Raw genomic sequence first — 22924 nt, forward strand, 5'->3', positions numbered from 1 at the left:
GTGTGTGCGTGTGATACACTCTCTGGATCTCTGATCAGTGATATGAGTCTGTGAGGCTCTGCGTCCAAATTGCCACGGCGTTGCCAAAAGCATGTTTTCTGGCACAGCCGGGAGAATCTCTAGCCGGGAGAGACGCGTGGAAGAGAGCAGTGCTGATCGCAAGGCGCAAGCATGCACGCACACACACACACACACACACACACACACACACACACACACACACACACACACACACACACACACACGCACGCACTCGCGCACGCACACACACGGTGCTCTTAGGACACGTCACCCTCACCACACCTCAACCTCCCCCCCATACCCGGCGCGCTCTGTTCTCATGGAAACACCAGCAGATAGACTAGAAGAGCAGAGGAGGAGAGAGATGGAGAGATAGAGAGAGACGGAGATGGAGAGAGAGAGAGAGAGATGGAGATGGAGAGAGAGAAGGAGAGAGATGGAGAGATAGAGAAAGGTGGAGAGAGAGAGACGGAGAGCGAGAGATGGAGAGAGAGAGAAATGGAGAGAGATGGAGATGGAGAGAGAAATGGAGAGAGAGACGGAGATGGAGAGAGAGAGATGGAGATGGAGAGAGAGAGGGAGCGAGATGGAGAGATAGAGAGAGGTGGAGAGAGAGACGGAGATGGAGAGAGAGAGAGAGATGGAGATGGAGAGAGAGATGGAGATGGAGAGAGAGATAGAGAGAGATGGAGAGAGAGAGAGATGGAGAGAGAGAGAGATGGAGATGGAGAGAAAGGGAGATGTAGAGAGCGAGCGAGAGAGAAAGAGAGAGAAAGAAAGGGATGAAGGAGTAGGAAGCAAGCGGGCCGGGTGTGGCAGACAAGGCAGGAGAGGCAAACTGCCTCTCTCTCTCTCTCTCCCTCCCTCCCCCCTTTTTCTTCCTCTCCCTCTGTGCCCACATTTGCACGGAGTCTGGTTTAATGAGCGGGCACAACGCATGCATTATGCCCGCAACTACATTTATAACCATTACCGTACAGTCAGGCTCGCAGGCGCATCCTCATGCAAACACCCACACTCTGTATTTGTATTTCATAACACACACACACACACACACGTACACACACACTGTGGTGACAGAAAAGTCCCCACCCCCGCTCTGACACTGGCGAGCACCAGCAGATGGTACAGACACAACGAGGATGGAGGGAGGGATGGAGTACAGGAGGATAGACAGAGAGAGGGATGGATGGAGGAAGAGGAGGAGGGTGGGGGGGAGAGTCCTGAGGGGTTGTGCTACGCTATTCTTCCCTCTTACAGGATTATTCCACATCCAGTTCACTGAGGGGAAATCATTAACCTGCCCCGCCGGGCCACAGCCTTCCCGGTGGCCGCCGCTGCCGCGCAGGAGGATGGAGCGCCATTACTGAGCCGTACGACATCATCACCATGTGTCATCGTGTTCTCGAGCTGCGTGTGACACACAGGCGCTGGAATGATGCCGGATTCTGCCGAGTACGCATGGTCCTACCCTGCTTCTCTTTCACACAGCTGACAGCTCCCAGCCCCCTACTGGGCCGTTTCACTGGAGTAACTGGCAGAGATGTGTGCTGCTCCAGGGATTGAACAGGCTTTTTATAAGGTTGACTGAGATGCCACTTTTCACTGAATAAATGAGCTGGAAAACACAATGATGAGAGTGAAAATGGCAGAAAAACACATTAGTTACTGCTCCTTAAATCTAATTATTTGCTGGTTTTCTTCATCTTTTATTACATATCAGATAAAGCAACTTGAACATGACAACTTGAGCCCTGGTTTTAATTCTGGTGAGTATCTTCCCTCCCATGACTGTTTGAGGGATAGTGCTTAATGTGTCTTGTGTGTCACTCATCTGCATATAATTATGCATATTGTGCTGCTCTATTCAATTTGCTGCACATTAATTAATGGAACGGTTGACGGCAACAACATTCACACAACCAGCGGCAAATCTCTTCAAATCAAATCCCGTCTCTGGGAACAAGGAGTCCTTTCAGAGAGGAGTATAGCAACACAATCCTCAACCAAAAGATTGGAAAAAAACAAATATCCAAACACTTCAATCCCCAAGAGCCAAATAAAAAGACACACAAAAAACAGCCAAAGTGTGTGGGAAGGTCCTTCCATCTGCAGGTTGGCCCAAAGCGACCCGGCCTGCAGTCGCCGCTCCTCGTCCCACCGTCTCTCCGTATGCTAATCGCTGTCCAGGTATTTGATTGTTCTGTTAAGCTGCTGAATCGGCTGACCACAGAGATCAATAACGTCACAGCGTCTTGCCAGCTTCGCAGGAGCAAGCCGGGAGGTGCGTTCTGGCAACGCTCCACCGTGGGCTGCTGATTGCATGTCACGTTTCTGATTACACTGTAGTTTATCAGTACGGTTCGTGCAGGTGCAACATTCATGAAAGTGTTGGTCAGTGTGATGAACAGACTGAAAACTGTATCTTATTAGAAGAAATATGTTGACAGTTTTTCTTTGGGGACAATTTGCGGTTGAAAATAGGTAATAAATCGCAATACAGTTGTCCCTATTGTCCCTCACTATTATGATGGAAGATTTTCCTGTATCATATCTGTTAAAAAGGAATGAAGTCTCTGAATCAAAGTTGTCTTAAGTCCGTTTATTCCTGCAGGAAGGAAAAGTCTGTCACAGTTACTGGCGCAGCCTGTAACACAGAATCTTCAATGGAGCAACAGTCATCAGCCCATTTTATAACACCATGAGGTCTCCGCCTCCAAACCCCCCAATGAAGGAGACCAGAGTAGCTGAGTCTGTTCGAGAAACGTGAACCCCCTCAATTCTCGTCAACATAACTTACATTCCCTTTGTCCTGACGATCAACACCTTATCTGTTTACGACCCCTTCATATACAAGTGAAGGCAGGTCACTAAGCCTCTGACCCCAGTACTTTCCCATCTCCTGCCTCGGCCATTTGGTCCCTCACCTCTGAGGGTCATCTAAGGTTCAATTTAGACTCTATTAAACCCACCACATTCCAACACTATATTTTCCCATTACAGTATAACGCGGTTCACCTTTCGTGGCCTCGCTGTTTCGCGGATTTTTGTGTGTGTAATTGTGCATGTTTTTTTTTTTAAAGTGTACAGCATTGTGTTCGGCGTCCTGATTGGCTAAGGGACTGTACTGCACACCATTGTTAATCAATCTCCTCCGTGCAGTGTCTCCTGTACAGTACAGAATGCATTCGGCTAGCCAGATTTACATAAATGTTCAATCGCTAGCAGTGTAACTCTGCGGTCGCATCCAAAAGGCAGAGGAAGATGCTAACCATCGCAGAAAAAGTTGCACTTCTGGACATGCTAAAGGAAGGTAGAAGTTACGCGGCTGTGGGGCGCCATTACAGAATAAATGAATCTTCGGTTCGTTACATAAAGAAGGAGGTAAATAACATAAGGACGACAGCAGCAATAAGTTTTAACAGGGATGCAAAAAGGGTTGTAACTGTCCGCAACAAGACCAAGAAATGTGAGAAAATGTAAATGCCTGTCTGAGAAAAGAGTATAAAAGTGTGTGGTTAGGGGTTTTACGGCCTTAAAACATGCATAATAATTGTAAAAAATAAAACTGATTACTTTCACGGATTTCGTCTAGTACGGGTTATTTTTAGAACGTATCCCCCGCGATAAACGAGATATCACAATACTCAATATATCGCAATACTCAATGTATCGGGATAGCATCGTATCGTGGGACCTCTGGTGATTCCCACCCCTAGGAACCTCGCCGTCATTTCCGGGAGCGGCCATAACGTTTCACTAGATCGTTAATAAGTACACTTTACAAAATCTGATTTCAATAAAAGACACATCTTTGTAACCCTAAGAGTTCTTATGAGTCTAATAAAGCATGGTATATCCTTGTGTGTACTATATTAGTGTGTCCTCATAAAAAATGGGACACCCAGTCAATATGTTTTTTTTTTACTGTCACATCATCAGCTAAGCTCAGGTTATTTGTTCCCGTCTATTTGAGTTTGCCTCCCTATGGAGCGCTGTTAGCTGTCCTAGTTCTGGCAAACTATTTCTATTTAAATAAAGCACACTGTAAGTGTTGCACAACACGTATTGCACCACCGACAAGTGTCTCCTTACAGTAAACAAAGGACCTGCCATTATTACACCGAAGGTCACATTACTCATTGTGTTTCTTCATTTGTTTAAAAGTAGGTGCTTATGCATGTATGATACGACTCTGTTTCTTAATGTGGGTCCCGCCTGGCTTTACCTTTGAATAGAAGCTGTTGTTTGTAGCGCTGTGCACCAACGATGCAGTCTGTCCTTTCAAACCGACAGTGATGAAGATCCTCATTTGCACCATGAAAGGTCACTGTCTGTGAGAGACAATGAGATCCACACGCAATCTAATAACTGCAAATTATCTTGAGTTATTAAGAGCAAAAGCTAAAAAAAATAAACGTACCATAACCATTACAATCAATTAATCGTCCGTTATGAAGAAGAGGATGAAGAAAAGCAGTTTCTAGGATTGTATCTAGATTTTTACAAAAAAGGAGGACATATAAAATAACTAACCTTAACTACATCTACAGCATCATTCTTACAAATATACAGATTTTTTTTTAACATGTCAAAAGGTTCAGACTCTTTTATAGGCAAATAATTGCAGGAGGATCAAAGATCTACAACACAGCTCGGCTGTATATCTGACATGAAATATTACCGTCATATATCACCATCATTAGTGCAGAGATCAAACCCAAACATCTGGAAAAGAGGAATGAGAATGGAACACAAAAGACAGGGATGGGCAGGCTGTTTGGTCTGAAGCTGAGAAGTGGCAGCTCTCAAGAGCTATATAATGCTAAAGTGATACATAATTGGCGATATTATGGCTAAGCACCAATAACACAATTAGGTGGAAGTTGCATAACAAGATGATTCACTGCCGAGTGGATTTTCTTGATCATCGTTGGAGAGGAACTACATGACTTAAAAATCAATGAGTAAAAATCAAAAAGGAATCACGATGAAGCCACTGCTCAGATATGCACTGATGTGCTTCACTGGTGAAACATGTGCCAGGTGAGTGTAAAAGAACAGATAACTGGGAAGGAAAGGATTTGATAGCAAAAATATACACACACAAACACAGACAATACTCATATTTTTTTTTATATATATATATCTCAACCTTAAAAATGTCTCCCTCCCTACAATACATTTTTATAAAGAAAATCATAAATGTATTCATGCATCTAAGCCTATAAAAACAATGCTGTGGTCAAACGTTTTCAACTTCAGTCGACTCTATAAAAGTCTACATTTTAATCATGTGATCATGGATTCATACGTCCAATATTTATCTTTTTTGAACCTTTTTCTCCTTCTACGCCTTTTATTGTGAAATGTATATTGCATATCATGGGTAGATAGTTGATTCAGCCCATTTGTCAATGACATTTTAGTGTCTAGTAAATAAACCTTTCCACTATAAAACTCCAAAATGACCCAGTTCTCTGGATCAACACATCTTGCTGGTGAGGAGCAACGTGAGCATCAATTATTTGACTCCTTTCCAGTCTACATTGTTCAGGGTATAAACTTAAAACATGCAAATAATATAACAAACTCATTGACTTCATCAGGAAGCAGATACATTGGCTCAGGGCATTGCTATCAGTAAAGACAGACACAAAGTTGATATTCTTCTTTTTACAATTATGTTTGCATGCAAGTGATCAAGTATATTGCACAATGTCACATTACGAGGAAATTGTAATTCACCTTAATGTTAATCTCTCAAGTAAAAATGTATCTACAGAATTTTGAACATTTAGTTTGGCCATAAACAACTTACTCGCCAGCTGTCTTTCCTCTCTCATCTCAGTATGACCGAGACATCAGAGGACCATGACCCACAGGAGGGAAACCAAAGGTTTTCCCCACCGGTAATGCAATAAAATTGGACACTCACACAACGTCACACAGGTGTTGCTCCATGAAGACGCAACGTACCGACTCAAGAGAAAGTGCACTGTCTTGCAAAAAAGAAAAGTAGCTGGTTTGAGCCTTAATACATATATCTCACTTCGGGATGCTGCCTATTAGGAGAGTTTTGTATTTCACCAACTTTCTCCTGTATGCTACGATGCTAGCTGACAGCTGAAATAAATGTGGATAAATAAGGAAACTCTACAGCATTTCCCCCTCGGGGGGATTGGATCCTCCTCGCTGCTTAACCTGGAGACAGAATCCAAGTTGATCAAACAAATGTTTCACACAAACTCTGGCTTCATAGAACATTCAGAAAAAGAAAAGCTGAGCAGCAGATATACACGGATAATAAGTCTGTAAAAGCAGCCGATTCTATTTGTGCAGTGATATTATATTCCTTCAGCCGGGAGACTAGGAAATCTGAATGACCCCCTCTCCCCAATATTTGCAGAGAAAAAATCAAGTACAGGCAGTCAGCTGCATCTTTTCTTTCTTCAATATTTAAAATCTTTTTTCTTTTCCTTCCCTCGTCTGACACGAGTAAGCTGTTGCCATGGCAGTTCAGATGAAGCAGGAATGATAATTGTTTCGCCATAGCAGCGTGTGAATTATTAAAAACTAGAAGGGCACGAATTGAGCCGAAGGAGAAGTGGAAAAGAGACAGAATGAGGACTTATGGTTTACGGTGCGTTTCATTGGAGGTTTTTTTATTATTATGTCTGTTTATGACTCGAGAGCTGCGTGGATGAAGCAGCCGCTGCTGTGAGACATTCCAGCCGGTCCCGAAGAGTTTTAAAAGAATATTCAAGAGCATCTATGAATAGTGCAAAGAGACCAAACAAAGGGAGCAGGAGGAGGAAATGATGGTCATACGTCATAAGTATCTTTATTAACTCTCTGGAAGTATTATAAAAAAATAATAATCATGATCATCCCTCACAAAGCCAGAAGAACCTGATCCTGAACTAATTATTCAGACAAAAAAAAGCAAAAGCTGTGCATCCAAAATAAAGAAAAAATCCTGTTATGTCACATGAAATAACCTCATCCATGAAACACCACATCCAAACTCAGACGCTACATATACTTAGTCGTAAAGGTGACACACACACACACACACACACACACACAGCTGATGTTGAAATAATGACACGCGAAAGTAATGTACAGACACTGAAAACAGAGGAAAATATACTGTATATACACACAACATATGGCATAAATAGTACTGCGTCATCATAGCAGACTCAAAAATCAAACAATTAGTTTTCTGTCCGACATATCAAGAAGAAAACAGAAATGTTCCTCTGCAGCTCAACAAAAAGGCATCGACAGATTTCATACAGACACTCTTGACACGGGCAATAAATTAGACAAAAAGCGCATCCATCTCCTTCACAATAAGAAAGTGACATGCATATTAATCATCGAGATATATAAACAAATACACATAATGCTCGTGTGTGTGTTTGTGTTTGCATGTGCGGCGGCTGACAGAGATACACAAGCTGCTTCCCTGTACAGACAGAGCAAACAAATAACATCTCATCAAGACCACGAGCTCTAAAATGTAGGACCCGAGACCTCTGGCTCGGCCCAGAAAACATAGGAGCTTGTAGTCAAACGGTGAATCGGATTATTGACATCATTCATGGTGGAAGTATAACGCTGGAGATGCATAATTCAGATTGTCTCGAGACAAAAATATTATTCCAAAGGGCTGACAAGCAAAAGTAAACATCACCAAAGTGACCGGGTAAGTGGTTGACTGGGGTCAAGTTGACATGAATCCAGCATTTATTTCCAGCCGGTCCCTCCTCCCACTCCTCAGCCACCAGTTGGTTCAGATGCTCCTCCCAACCAGCAGCGCTTCTCTAAAACTGAGACTCGGCGTACCCCTCATCCACAGGAGGCCGCCTTTTCAGGTCGTAATACCCTTCTTCATCCTCCGAGTCCTGGACAGGCCAGAAAAAACAGTCGGAAAAAGCACACACACACACACACACAAATAAACACACACCAACTACATTGGAAAAATCTATATTTTATAAACCCTCAAGTCCGGTTGTCAGACATAGAGGACATGTAAAATTAAACGTGAAATGGATCTGGCAGACATGTCTTGTTAAGTTATTTATGGGTTGACGCAAAATGAAACGTTCTGAACTGTACCATCAGATATAGGTCACAGCACGAGGCCTTCTTTCCCGCTTTGGCCTCCTCTGGCTGGATGCCATACTCCTCTCTGATGAATGCAGAAAGGAAAGGAAACACGGTGAGTAATGACAATAATCACTCACAAGCGCCATGAGGAAAGCCTGCCTGTTAACTCCAAACCTCCAAGTCACTCTAAGGCTCCATAGTTAACACGTCACCTCTACAAATGCCAATCTGTGTTGTTGTGGGTTGTTACGTGTCTTTATGCTAAGCTAAGCTAAGCAGCTACTGTCTCCAGCTACATATTTACTGCATCTTAGAGATGCACCGTTTGTAAATTGCAGATTCTAATTCATGATTTTTTTTAAAAGTCTAACCCACCGATTCTGATTTTCTTTTTTTCTAAGAACTATAATTGACAGCATACACAGACATAATGAAACATTGACTATTAAATAACTCATATTTTCTCCAAAAGTGCACCAAGTTACGGGACCTTCTCTTCAATAAAACTGTGTGTTTGTGTCTGTGTGTGTCTCTGCATGCGTGTGTGTGTGTCTCTGCATGCGTGTGTGTGTACGATGTAAATCCATCATTAGGCACATGTGCGTAAATTCCGCCCAGTGGCCAGACACGGTATTTACCCGAATAAACCACGAGTCGTATCAATCTTCTCATCCAAGTCTTGGCAAGAAAGCGAATAAGCATGTTTCCCAAAATGAAACACTATTCTTTAAGGAACGTGCCGTTTCAGTGCAGTTTGTAACGCGATCCTATCACCGTGGTTTCGGGAACTCCAAATAAAGAATAGAAAGAAAACAAAAAAGAGATTCTGGTCGTGCTGCAGATTAGAGCACCTTAATATATAGGGGAAAAAGCAATGATAGATATAAATCATTGTCTTTTTTTTTAAGTAATCAGAAACTAAAATACTGGGCCTGAACTAGAGAACTAGAGCTGCTGCTCACATACTGCTGCCTATGTTACTCATGCAATCTGTTACACATGCATTACAGAGTAGCACTGGTTTGTTTAACACTTATATTCCTGTGTTACATCCGTCAAAAGAGCAAACACCATCTCCTGTGTGACAAACCACAGGGAGCAACTGCTACTCTGAAAACTTGCAAAAACAGCTAATTGCACATTTTTAGTGCTGGAGTCCTCGCTGATTCACAGCGTCTTCTCCACAACAAGCAGGCCGACGGAAATCAAACCGTAAAACTTAAATTCTTGTTTAACCTTCATCAAATTAGCAATGCAAATGCACACATTTATAACCATAAAAGCCTGCAATGACGACCACCGCCCCCGGGAGACCCACAGCAGCGATTGGTTGAATAAATGCGCTCACCCCTCGGTGACCTCGATGGGCGATCTGTAAGCCTTCGATTGGTTGCGCTGCTTCTTGGGACAGAGCATCCGTCCAATCAGAAAGAGGGTGATGATCCCGGAGGGGAGGAGGATGAAAGCCAGAAGGACCGCGACGTCAGAGAAGCGAATGCTGGGCGCTGGGGAGGACGACGTGAGGTCATTAGAAACGCATTAACAAGCTGTTTGTGTCCCCAGCGTCACTCAGTACGCCGACAGCATCGACTTCCCTACAGACTGTACATGGAGACCATTTACAGCAGAATTACATGCGTCACTTTGTACTTGCTGGCATTAAGTGGTGAAAATATGGCAACAACTAAAACGAGACAAATCTATTGTAAAGGAGAAGTTAAGCCGAAGAAAAAAAGAGCCGCCGTCGTCATTTTTCTTACGTTTTATCATCATATATGTAGGTGAAAAACATCTATATATGTAAACGTCTGCAACTTAGATCTGGTGAGTTACCCTCCACTACATTGCGGCCTCTAACCATCTGCAGTCAGCTGACAGCATACAGAGGCTACTACATTTGAGCCAATGTGGCTAACATGACTGGCTAACATAAACACCAAATAGATGTTTGGATTAGGCTGCTATCTAAAAAATATGAGGCTGGCAAGGGAATTTTAAACTTCCTCCTCTCAGACCTGTCTCCTCATATACACAGCATGCGATTTATAGCGAAAAAAGCCAAGTCCAGACACCTGCGGTGAAATGAGGACGAGCAGTGATAGTGATTTAATACCGTACAAGTCGGGAAAGATAAATATGATTATAGACTCCAGAGAGTATCCTGAAGTATCACCAGACTGGACTACTGCTAACTTACAGGCATTCAAGTGTGCACCCAATTGGAGGAAATCCAAATGTAGACGGTTAAATATGCAGATAAAGAATTCTGACCGAGGAAATGTGCCTCGCTTGTTTGCTGTTTTGTTTACATGTGTGTATGTGCACCATCTTACATTTGGGCGTGACGGTGAGCACCGTGTGTGAGGTCGGCGACCCGTGGACGTCGGGGGGGTTTCTGACGGAGCACGTGTAGGTCCCGTTGTCGCTCAGCGTGGCGTTGATCAGCGAGATGGAACCTTCGCCGCGGGCCGGGACGCCCTGCCAGCGGATGCGACCCGTGAACTGACCGTCGAGCGGCGGGAACGCCCGTGAGGAGAAGTGGAAAAACTGGAGAGAAAATATATATATATACACGTTTTATCTGCATGAAATATATGGGTGTGGTCAAATAGTGTGTGTGCTGTGGATAAGGCGGTAACACCGTCTTTTGGTTTACATGTACTACACATCTACTACACATCTGGCTACACATCTGACTAAACAGGATACACAACAGGCTACACATTTACTACACATGTACATCTGGCTACACATGTACTACATGTTTGCTACACAACAGGCTACACGTTAACTACACATTTACTACACATGTACACACATTTACACACATTTACTACACATGTACACACATTTACTACACATGTACTACACAACAGGTTACATGTTAACTACACATGTACACACATTTACTACACATGTACTACACAACAGGTTACATGTTAACTACACATGTACATACGTTTACTACAAATTTACTACACACATGTACTACACATGTACTACACATGTACTACACATGTACTACACATGTACATGTACTACACATGTACTACACATGTACTACACATGTACTACACATGTACTACACATGTACTACACATGTACATGTACTACACATGTACTACACATGTACATGTACTACACATGTACTACACATGTACTACACATGTACTACACATGTACTACACATGTACTACACATGTACATGTATTACACATGTACTACACATGTACTACACATGTACTACACATGTACTACACATGTACTACACATGTACATGTACTACACATGTACTACACATGTACATGTACTACACATGTACTACACATGTACATGTACTACACATGTACTACACATGTACTACACATGTACATGTACTACACATGTACTACACATGTACTACACATGTACTACACATGTACATGTACTACACAACAGGTTACATGTTAACTACACATGTACATACATTTACTACACACATGTACTACACATTTACTACACAACAGGCTACACATTTACTACACAACAGGCTACACGTTAACTACACATGTACATGTACTACACCTGTAGACGTGCACACATGTACTACACATTTGCTACACAACAGGCTACACATGTACTACACATGTACACGTGCACACATGTACTACACGTTTGCTACACAACAGGCTACACGTTAACTACACATGTACTTACACATGTACACGTGCACACATGTACTACACATTTACAAGGCAATACAAAAATCAAAGTAGATGACCTTAGTGGCCAACACATCTGGAAAGGCTAAATTCAGGGAAGAAGAAAAAATATGTTTAAAAACGGGGTATGATGCATTTCTTATCCTCTTTGACGTGAATAGCAGTCTCATCTGGAAACACCTACACTGAAACTCAATGATCCCTTCTCTCCGTCTGAGTGCATATAATAAGAAGCATCATCACTCCTAAATCTAACTTGTAATTGTTCTGCCTAAAAGGGAAATTGTCTGAGCAACAGGTGGCGGGACAGATGGTGGTGGGACATTTTCTTTTTGGCAATATTGCTGATGGCAGAGTGAAGAGCCTGTTCAGTCGAAGAAATGTGAATTAAAAAAAAAAAAATCTGATCGAGCACCAGGCCAAGAACATTTATGTGTGAGCATGAGCATGAGAGAGGGAATCTGGACTACAGGTATCTCTCTGCAACGGAATTTAGTTTAACATTTACCACACGAGTCTGTGTTTTCAAGAGCAAACTCCATCTCGCCGTTACTCCCACGTCAAGCTGACCCAGACCTCTCCACAGCATGACATCCTGAGTGAGTGTGCTCTGTGTGTGTGTGTGTGTGTGTGTGTGTGGGTGGTGAAGGGGGAATGTGGAGACACTACAATGTGTTTTTCCAGACAGTAAACTCAGAGGGTAGAGTTTGTGTTTTATACGTTTCATGAGGCCCTGTAGTCACCAGAGACTTCACAAGGAGACAGAGGTTGATGCTGAATATATATATACACATACACTTTTAATCTTTTCTCTGTATTGGTCTCAGATACTGTTTATGCGCTGCATTACATCTTATGTTTTACCCTTTGTTTAATTTCTGTACATGTTTTGAATGAAAGCTGAAAGAAAAGCCTGAGACAAAAGGAAGACAATGATTGAAAAGGGAAATGAATATGAATCAATGCAATATCTGGACTACAGAACTGGAGGATAAACATGTTTAAGTTTTCAGTTAAAAGAGTTTTTAACTATAAGAATTTCTGGTAAAAAAAAAAAAAAAAGGACAAAACTTGTTTCAGGACTACAAAAGGAATTCTTAATTTAAAACGGTTGGGTGGGTAATCCTCATAAAACAATGAATATGTTTTGTTTGAATTCTCATTACATCCTGGAAGCAATCAATGGCTCAATGGTACGTTTATGTCCATAATGATAATTTGTGGGGGTGTGGCTTTTCGGGGAAGCATGAAGGGACGGGCTGTCGACGTTGCCGACTTGACGACTTTCTTGCTCGATTTAGCTTCTGGAGCTAGAGCTGCTAGCTACACTGGGCTGGGTTTTTAGGTTGAATCGTTTTTAAATCCAGCGTACTCTTGCTAGTTACCAACCCTAACTTTAAGATGAAGAAATAGTAATGTAATACGAGAGGCCGGGCACTACTTCTTGTACTGTGCTGGTTGATTCAGATGGCTTTTAGACTATTTGCAGGATAAAAATCAGCTGCAGCAGAATCGATATTCTCTGAAACACTAAAGGTGTTTTTTTTCCTGGGGGAGCAGACCGTGTGGGTGTCTCCGAGCACGCCTGCTGTTTTGGTTCATGCAGGTGCAGCAGAGCAAAGTGCAAAAGGGCAGCGTGAGGAGGAATATAAAGCAGAGGGCGTGGTCACAATACTGACGTCATTGCTCTCATCACATGACGACAAAAGCTCAGCGAATGAGAAATCACGTTCTCCATGAAATCGTGTTTTTTTTCTGGATGGTGTACAAATCTGCATCATAAGGCAGATGGGGTGGATTTTTTTTATTTTTTAAATCAGGTAATTAGAGCAGCTGTTTTCAACCACTGGTGGGCCTTAGAGCGCCAGGTACTGACATATGGGAAGCTTTGAAAATAGAATAAAATAATTTGGTAATTCACAAAGCTAGTTCCTCACATATTTGAATGTGCTCAAGAATTCACTGAATGCTGAATTGTAGTCACTGTCTGAATATCATCACACCAAATCCTTTTTTTTTTTTTTACCATTCGCTTGCTAACATTCCCTCAGATGCAGCGACACAAAATGAATCTTTTCAAGAGCCGATTTCCACCAAAATACCCACAAGTCTCTTTTGCAGCAAGAGGCACAAAGAAGCACGGCTGTGCGACCTCGATGCCCGACTACAATCCACGGTGTGGAGATACTTTGCCAGAGCGGATAAGACCGGCAGCTGAAACACGCGTAATGCTTCCCTGAAGAACCACAACAGCACCGGCAATATCCATAACCGCTTAAAGCTACACCCGCTAATGGCTAGCTCTAGCTGTAGAGAGGGAATGCTTGAGAACAGTTGACCATGCAACAGTAAATCAAGATCATGCAGAACTGTGCATGTGTGTGCGTGTGTGTGTGTGTGTGTGTGAGATAATTACTGCCTGAAGGTTTACAAACAAAGATTAACGTCAACATAGATAACGCTGTATGCCCTTTTAATAAACTGAGGCAAATAAATACATTTAAAAAGCCAAAGCAAACAGAATCACCTGAACAATCACTGACAGACAGAGTTTTATGGTTTTACAACAGCGCGTCTATCGGCTGCATTGCTCTGAGAGACTGATCGGAGGACCTGGCAAAGCTCGGCCGACATGAGAGCGGCGTGAAGTCCCTGACTTCGAGAGAGTCGGCACAGTCTGGAAAACAAACATTAGACCCAATGATCCTTTTAAAGTCATGAGAAATGCGGCAACACGGCCAAGTATATTGGATTGTTTTCAGCTGGGGGGGGGAACCGTTCAACAGATCCTTGTGATGATATAGACTGCTTCCAATGACTCGGCAAATACAAAACAGGGCTCCACTGAATTGTTCATCATCTTAATTGATGTATTAACCATCTTCTGCTAAATTAAATTGCCAACGCCTCCAATTACCGTCGGCTTTCGCTGATATTTGACCGAACATTCAGCCAATGCTCCAATCCACAAAATTAAATCTCTTCAGGACTGAGGTAATTATGCAAGTCACTGAAGCACTGCAGCAATTCAGATCGACACTAAAGCTTTGGCTGCAAAAAAAAAAAATCGTATTTTTCTGATGGCGCTTTTCACATGCTTGTTCGCGGTGATATACGACTGGGGACACGCGGGCCCGTCAACCAGCCAAAACTGTTAATGAAATTGGATGGAAAGTAAGTGGAAGGCAAAAAAAACTTCCATATTTCCATCTATGGGCCGGATCAGAAAACTGCCACACATTATTCATTTGTGATGAAGAGAACAAACTAGTTGTGCTGGAGTCAAAGGAAGTAAAAGGGCACTGCTGTGGCGTTTCCTGAGGCAGCAGCCGGCACACCCTTTCTTTGTTGTTGTTTTACTTCTACCAGCTTTGTGGAGTAATACCACGCGATCTGCTGAATGAAACACATGCACTAAAACAGCCTTCTCCATGTGTGCCGAGTCCTTCCTCCTCTCCTCCCTCTGCACGCCAAACAACTGCATCGTAATGACTAAACCAACAGCACTCCATAGCAGCGGAGCCACAAAACATTAGCTTCCACTTAACTCTTGAGTGCTCCTATAGGAAATGATAGCATATAGGGTTGCAGCTACCACACTATGGATTCCCATGGTCCAAATGCAATTACATAGCACCACACTTGATGGCTATCTTCAAATACAAATGGAACTGCTTAAATTATGTGGTGGATTTTTAGTGGATGGGTCGTTGAAACTGAACCCGGAGTGCGCGGGATCGGAGGACTGAGTGCAGTTACGGGCCGAGACGGAAACATCTGAACGCACTTGGAACATGACCACGAGATCACCACATAGGAAGGGGTTATTGTGGGAGCTGACCAGGCCTCCGGAAGACACAACGGCGGGGCTGGAATGGACAAAACTGGACATTACCTGATTAATAAAGCTCATTGGTACGCGCAGCATCTACTTTGAAACAGAGTGGCACCAGAGTTCGCTCACGAGGGTTCAGACAACAATGCAAATAGAGCGGCCAGATATTCAAACAAGTCGTGTTTGTACAGCGGGAGCCGTGGAGGTCACGTAGCTGAGCAATCAACGTGGGATCAGAAAAAAGTTAATGGAAATACAAATACTTAGGAGCACCGGAGTTTCAGTAAACATAATATAATTTAAAACCAATTGGGGCTGCAACTAGTGACCGTTTTAATTATTGAATATATATATATATATATATATATATAAAAATAATAGGATGGGGATTTTGTCCTGATTTTAAAATCATGTTTTGCATCTCTGACGGATACAAAAAAGGAATGTCAAAAGCACAAGGTGACGTCTGAAAACTACTCGTACTTTACAGGCTGGAAGCAGTGATTTTTAAATAACTGAAACGACAGATCAATTATTATCATAGTTCTCAATGAACTAATCGTTCAGCTCTTTGTGAGACAGTAGTGTAGCCCAGTGCAGCCACAGAAACATGTTTTTATACATGTCGACTCACCGTCACTGGAGGGCCTCCACTCTGGGGCCTGTAGGACCAGTCCACCGTCATCTTACTGGTCGGCCTACTGGTGGAGGTGAAAGTGCAGGACAATGTGACGACGTCCCCTTTAGATGCATGGAGCTCTGCCGGGGTATTCACTATGATGGAGGAGACGAGGGAAGGGGCTGAATCGGAGGAGAGAAGTGTACAAAAAAGATGTTAGAGCGACAAAGAAAGAATAAAAACAAAAGGAAACATGATACGAGCAGATTTACATGTTGAGGTGACCTTTCTCTTTATGAACAGGAGGAGAAAAGAGGGACACATTTTAGCAAAAAGAGTAAAGAAACAAACCTGATAGCGCCCACATGCCCACATTGGGCTGGCGTGAAAGTGCAAGCGCAGCAAATTTCTCCAGATAAACGCTGAACAGAGAGAAACTCTCACACATGTTCCTCACCACCTCTTGTTGTATCTGATTGCAACACATCTGTCTTCAGCGTGCATATAAAGCCATGTCTCCCTGTGCCTCTTGACTTTTCACTTTATTCATGAGCGAGAGCTGAACACCGCCGGCTTCTTTTTAAGAGAGAACCTCACAATAGATTTCATAACATTGAGTCAGTAAAAAGCTGCAAAACAAGAGGGGTGTAGAAGCCAAGCATGCCAGGACCGCTGGTCCGGGACAATATATCCACATCCAACAGGCTGACAAAGACGAACTCACCCCTTTTTGCCATCACAACACATACATTAATTATACCATTAAACTACTATTCCAATCCAACTGGTAGACGTCAAGCTATTTCACTGAATAAATGAAAGCTGTGACCTGCTGGTCACAGCTGGAGGAAAAGCTGGACGATCACCAAAGTCATTGGAAGTCATCCTCTCGGGGCCTTTAATATCCTGAGAACATTTTTACAGCAACGGAGTGAATAGTTTAGATATTTCATGTCTGGACCGACTTCGCTAGAAATAAAAAAGTACCCTCATCATGTTTCATTGAGCCGTTTACTGTAAACATGGAAACCTGTCAACACTCCAGTTGTGTCATTAATACAGACTTGTTGTTCATCGGGCAGAAATGGAAACGGTGCTCCATTTCAAAGCGAAATCCTGAAACAGCCTTTTTTTTTTTTTTCTCCGAGGATGAAGCGACTATCATCCGACCACATCCCATCTCAGACCGCCACCACGTTCTTTCCCCACCGAAATAGCCCCGCGATAAGGACAAAGTTTACGCTACGCTAAAGATATCACGCCATCAGCCCGACTCATCTACAAAGACCTTGGGGGGGAAGCCAGTCGACAACACGAAAGAAGCTATCTCTTCTGGAAAAGTGGAGAATCAAGCAGAGGGGACCTTGAAAGCCGGAACCGCTCTTGAACTTGGGAGACGTTGATTGTGTCACCGTAGTAATTAGTGGCGGGACAGGAACGCTGGCGGCTCATCAGTGGGGATGTCGACACCTGATTTCAACAAGACTGTCTGGACATAACATTTAAGAGAGGAGATAAAAAAAATGGTGATACATGCCTCGATGTCTCGTCTCTGGGGGAAGGAGTGTCTACATGTGCAGACAGCATTCCCACAATACAAGTGTAATTAAATAAAGACAATAAGAGATAATAAGACAAACCACGCTCATGCTGACTAAGACACACAGCAGCCATTACTGCATTTGTATTCCTTCCAACATATAAAAAAAAAATGTAGTAAAAAAACAGATCAGATGATTTCAGAGCGAGCTGAACAGCTGTTTACAGTTCAGAGCCATGTTTGTAATGTAATTGGCATAAAGACAGTGGTCTAAACTCACTGCATACCAGTTGTCAGTCCCACTGATCTGGTCCATGTATCCCTTTAAGAGGCAGCCAGCTTTAAAGTTTACGATTCAAATGGGCGTTTTTTTTTCTTCTTTACCTGTAATGGACCAACATGTGAGACTTTAAATGTGTCCGGGCCTGGTTCAGACACACATATACATATATATATATATGTATATATATACACACACACACACACACACACACACACTTGTTTGTACTATACTCACACAGGAAGTCACCCCCTGGCACCAACAGAGGTGTTGCGCTAACCACCCCAAAGAAGTAAAGCACAGGCCATGGCGTTTGAACAATTTCACGTGAAGGCACCAAAATTAAAACGTGGACAATTTAGCGTTTCATGTGTCCACTCGCGTGACAGGTCCCCGGGGTTTCCACCCGCAGCTCCGGCTGCACAAACATGTCTCCGTAGTGAGACGTTAGTTGAAACTCGGCCTGTTTACTCACCGAAGCAGACGACGAGGTGCAGCAGCCAAACGACGCGCAGCGCGCTGCTCCCGCGACGCGGTCGACGCATTTTTAATAAGTTGTGAGAACAAGTTTCACTCACTCGCGTGGTCATAAACAAACAAACAAACAAACAAAAAGAAGGGAAGGTTTCCTCAAAGCTTCGGAAACACTCCGTCCATTATCTATTTGGGCATGACTCAGTCTCTCCGTGGCGCGTGCAGACTGCGGGCGGACGAGCCTGCCTGACAAACAGGTGTACCAGGAAGTGGCTTATCCCGGACAGTAACCCTACTCAAGGGAAGAAGACAGTTTCGTGATAGTATCGTGGGTTTATGACTCAGAGATTATATTCAACTATTACCTACTTTAATATACTACAGCTACATTTGGTCTGTTCAATAAATACACTACTAATCATTAGGGAAAGAGTGTAAAAGCTACTTTATTGAAACAATAATTATATAAAATAAGTTGTACATCACAGACAAACCACATGTGTCGAAACAACTTAAAAGGGAACAAAATATATAATAATAGTAATATTTTTCTTATGGAGAAATGTAATTATTCATGCTGAACATGTCTATTCAAACTAGATTTATTTTTAGTTTAGAGGGTATGACTTACATTTTGTTTCATATTTATTCTAATTATCTACCCAAGATCTTCCTTGTTGCCAGTGTTTTGTTACATTTAGTAAATGAAAGCACCAACATATATGGTATACATGTCATACCTCGTCATTTCCAGGAGTCTTCGTCATTTCAAGTGTTGATTGTTGAAAATCAATGTTCTGGAGGCAGTTTGACTTCCTGGACTTCGATGTTGACGTGCTTCTTTTTTTAAACGAGCCTGGGACGTGGAGCTAAAAACATAACAAATACAACACGTTCTCTTTGCCCTCGTGTGACCCCTCTGTGTGGAGGCCGGAGGCCGAGTCCCGACTTTATCTCCCCGGCCAGCGTCTGTATGAAACCAGGGATGCTCTAGTGGGACTCTCCTGTTATTTCCCCAATGTCCCGTCTTTACTGTTGTAATTATGTCTAATAGGAGAAGCCTTTGCTTGTTCAGTTTCACTTTGGTGTAATGCTTCTATCTCTCCACTGCATGTTTACACAGAGTCCTTTTGAAGTTTATTCATGCCTTTATTTGGACTGGATTGTCAGTTACATCTTCGCATCCATCTGGTCTGCCTGCGGCGTTTCCTCCGTCCTGACAGCAGCATGTAGCCAGAGTGCATCAGAGGATATCGAATGAGAGCAGCATCCTCTGTTACTCCCTCAAACACACTGTGTATAAATCAGTGTCCCATAATCTGATTTAGTGTTTACCAGAACTACAAACTTCCTATCTGGATGTTTTATTTGGAGTTAAATACATAACACCACCGCGCCACGAGAAAAACAATTTCTCAACAAATAACGCATGTGTACTCTGGAGAAGAAGCTAATCGTAATGCAACAACTAATTTGATGTAGAATGAATGAGTTTGAGGAAAATGATTATTATTAACATTGCCTAACCTAACCTAACTTGATTAAAAAATTAAAAAGCAGCCAAGCTTAGAGGCTCTCTAATAAGGGAAAAGTAGGGTTGCTGTACAGTAAATAAAAATGAATGCATAACTAACTTCTAATTAACAGCAGACCATGTGAGAAATTCAGCAGCCTGGACACGTTTCAGCCATAATAAAGGTGAAGTTTGGGTGAAGTGCTGTCTCTGGAGTCAATGATTTATCACTGTTTATCAGGTGCAGTACAGTACACAGCATTTTTGCTCCATGCTCTCACCTGGCTGCACTTCTTTGTGCAAATCTCTGTGGATGCTGAAGATGTAGAGAGCGTTTTGGCTCCGGCTCGCTCCTCCCCGCATCCATTCTCACGCACAGTGTTTGTATTGCTTTGGTTGACAATATTATATAGCAGTTCCCACACTTTTTAATAGATGCAGAGTTATTAAAAGACTTGCCTTACCTGGAAGCTTTCAGAACCTGTGCGTTCCACCGTGTATATGAACTATATTATACAGAATAATCTGCTTGAGTTTGATAGAGATTCTCCATCTTTTGTTGGAAGATAACGTATAATACCACTTATGGGTACTCCCACACACACACACACTATCACATTGTGTTGGTTATTGTGTGTGTGAATACAGGGGCTCTCTGTCTGCTTACAGTAGAGGGGTCTCAGGTTCAGCTGCAATCTTCTCAGTCCCAACTCACTGGCGACTCTGGTCAACAAGAGACCTGTTCTTCTGTTGTCAACACTGGAGCAGGCTAATAAAGGTGATTTAAATTGTTGGGGCCAGACGGTGTATGTAACTATTATCCCTCAGCCCAGAAAAAAAAAAACGTGAGAGAGACTCTTTTTTCTGGTCTTTTCATCAGTTCATATACTCTCTATGCGCTGAATATTTGATGAAACGTTGCACCCATACACGCCCGGACACTGAGTGTATTTAAACAAGTTGTAATGCAGAAACTTTTCTCTGGGCCGTCACAAACGAGTAGTACAGCATTACTCATGCACAATAGCTATAGGGGGCCCTATCAATGCAGGACTCAAAGGCAAATAACGCTGACTCTCCACTTTTTGATTGAATGGATTAAGAACTGTAGCGTTTGAGTGCACATGGGTGGGGAGGGGGTAGAAATGGAGAACTACAGCCGTCGATATATAAGTCACAGTGCGGCATTCAGTCGTACAGTCGGGGAAGGTGATTTGTTTTCTCTTTTCCACAACCTGTCGTGCCAAAGTCTGTGTGTCGCAAGTGAGTGAGTGTGTGTAAGTACGTGTGAAGGAATGTAGTGCCTCTCCACATTAGTGTGCCAGGTACAACCCCTCCTAAGGTGTGGAATGCAGCAAATGGAAAAAATAGAGGGAGAGAGATGAAGCAAGACGTAAGTGGGTGGGAGCGAGAGAGAGACCGACCTAGTTTTCTCATAACAATGAATGAGTTCTTCCTTCCGCCCTCCCTTCATCAAACAATCCCTTTTCTTCAGAAAGGATTTACTTGTGTTGCAGATGATGAACTTATTGTGGCCGAGAACGACTTATGAGTCATGGACGAGGAGCGGTTGAGAACACCTCTCACAGGTGTGGGCCCCTTATTGCCCGCCATCGTCCTGTAGAAGCAGGTATACAGGACATTAATACGGGAGGAGGTGTCTGGAACACTAATATCTGCCTGATGTTCCAGCTCATGATTGCTCAGCAACAAATATGTAATATCTCTGCTTTTTTTCCCCCTTACTTTCCTAAATTGGCCTTTTGGCAATCACCAGAGGACGGGCACGAACTCGCAGCACGCAGATGTTGTTGTGTTTGTCTCGGTGGAGAGAGTTATAGCAGCCGTGATAGCATAGCAACTACCATATTTTTCACTCAAAATGCAAAGTGCATTGCATTCTGGTCTATTTACCATGCTGTCACTGGAGGAAATAGCATATGCACCTTCCTCTGCTATGTCTTACAAAGGTTTTAAGATAAATTAATATGATATTAAATTGATTTCCAGGCTCTTTTGCACATTACGTCTACAAAATGTGAATTAACCGTACGTGACTGTCATATCGTTTCTGCCCATAAACTTTAATAAGCCTGAAACATGTTTGTTTCCACACCCACGATTGATTACTGAAGTGGCACAGGATTATTTGGAGGCCAATGTCTACGCTCTGCAAGAGTAATTAGGAGACGCCTTGGTGATGCAAACAAGATTATCTAGAGACCCCACTGTTGCTTCATCACTTCATTACTCGTGGCCTTTCTCTACAGCAAAATGTAATTATTCATCTTAGATAAACACAGGTCTCCCACCTCCTTTCCCTCTTTTTAGTGTCCGTCAAGCATGCTCTGCCCTCAGCCACACACACACACACACACACACACACACACACATTCTTTAGGTCTGTCAGTCAGTAACTAAAGCTACACCCAGAGGGACAGACTTTGATCAATGCCCACAAACACACAAACACTCACGCACAAAGATGTGTAACACGAGTAACGTATTCACGGTCATGAACACTCATGCAATAAACAAGCCAGCAGTCACAGAGGGAGACGTATTGGACGTGCAACAAATTAAACAATGATTCACTGCAGGGATGTGTACAGGTAAACAAGTGAAGAGCTGTGCAAGACAGACACATCATAAGCACACAATTAGATGGAGTGCATTAAAGATAATGATGCGTAATAAATGATGGATAACAAGATTCTTTGCTTCCATAATAGATGAGCTCTCGCAGATCTTCCCCAAGATACGGGTGAATATTTATGAGCCAGCTAGTGTCTGCCTGGATCACCTCTGTATCGTGCAATG

General features: G+C 42.9%; 1 protein-coding gene across 1 annotated transcript; it reads right to left on the reverse strand.

Moving 5' to 3' along the window:
* Nucleotides 1-6840: 6840 nt before the first annotated feature.
* mpzl3 (myelin protein zero-like 3) lies at nucleotides 6841-18701 on the reverse strand. The gene is made up of 6 exons (XM_079225097.1): nucleotides 18593-18701; nucleotides 16313-16479; nucleotides 10476-10689; nucleotides 9491-9647; nucleotides 8152-8224; nucleotides 6841-7934 (listed from the first exon to the last, which is right to left on the reverse strand). The coding sequence occupies exons 1-6, from the start codon at nucleotides 18660-18662 to the stop codon at nucleotides 7854-7856; spliced, it is 762 nt and encodes a 253-aa protein (XP_079081223.1). The 5' UTR covers nucleotides 18663-18701; the 3' UTR covers nucleotides 6841-7853.
* Between the last annotated feature and the right edge of the window lie 4223 nt (nucleotides 18702-22924).

This window comes from Taurulus bubalis (genome assembly GCF_910589615.1).
Source record: "Taurulus bubalis genome assembly, chromosome: 10".
Classification (NCBI taxonomy): Eukaryota; Metazoa; Chordata; class Actinopteri; order Perciformes; family Cottidae; genus Taurulus; species Taurulus bubalis.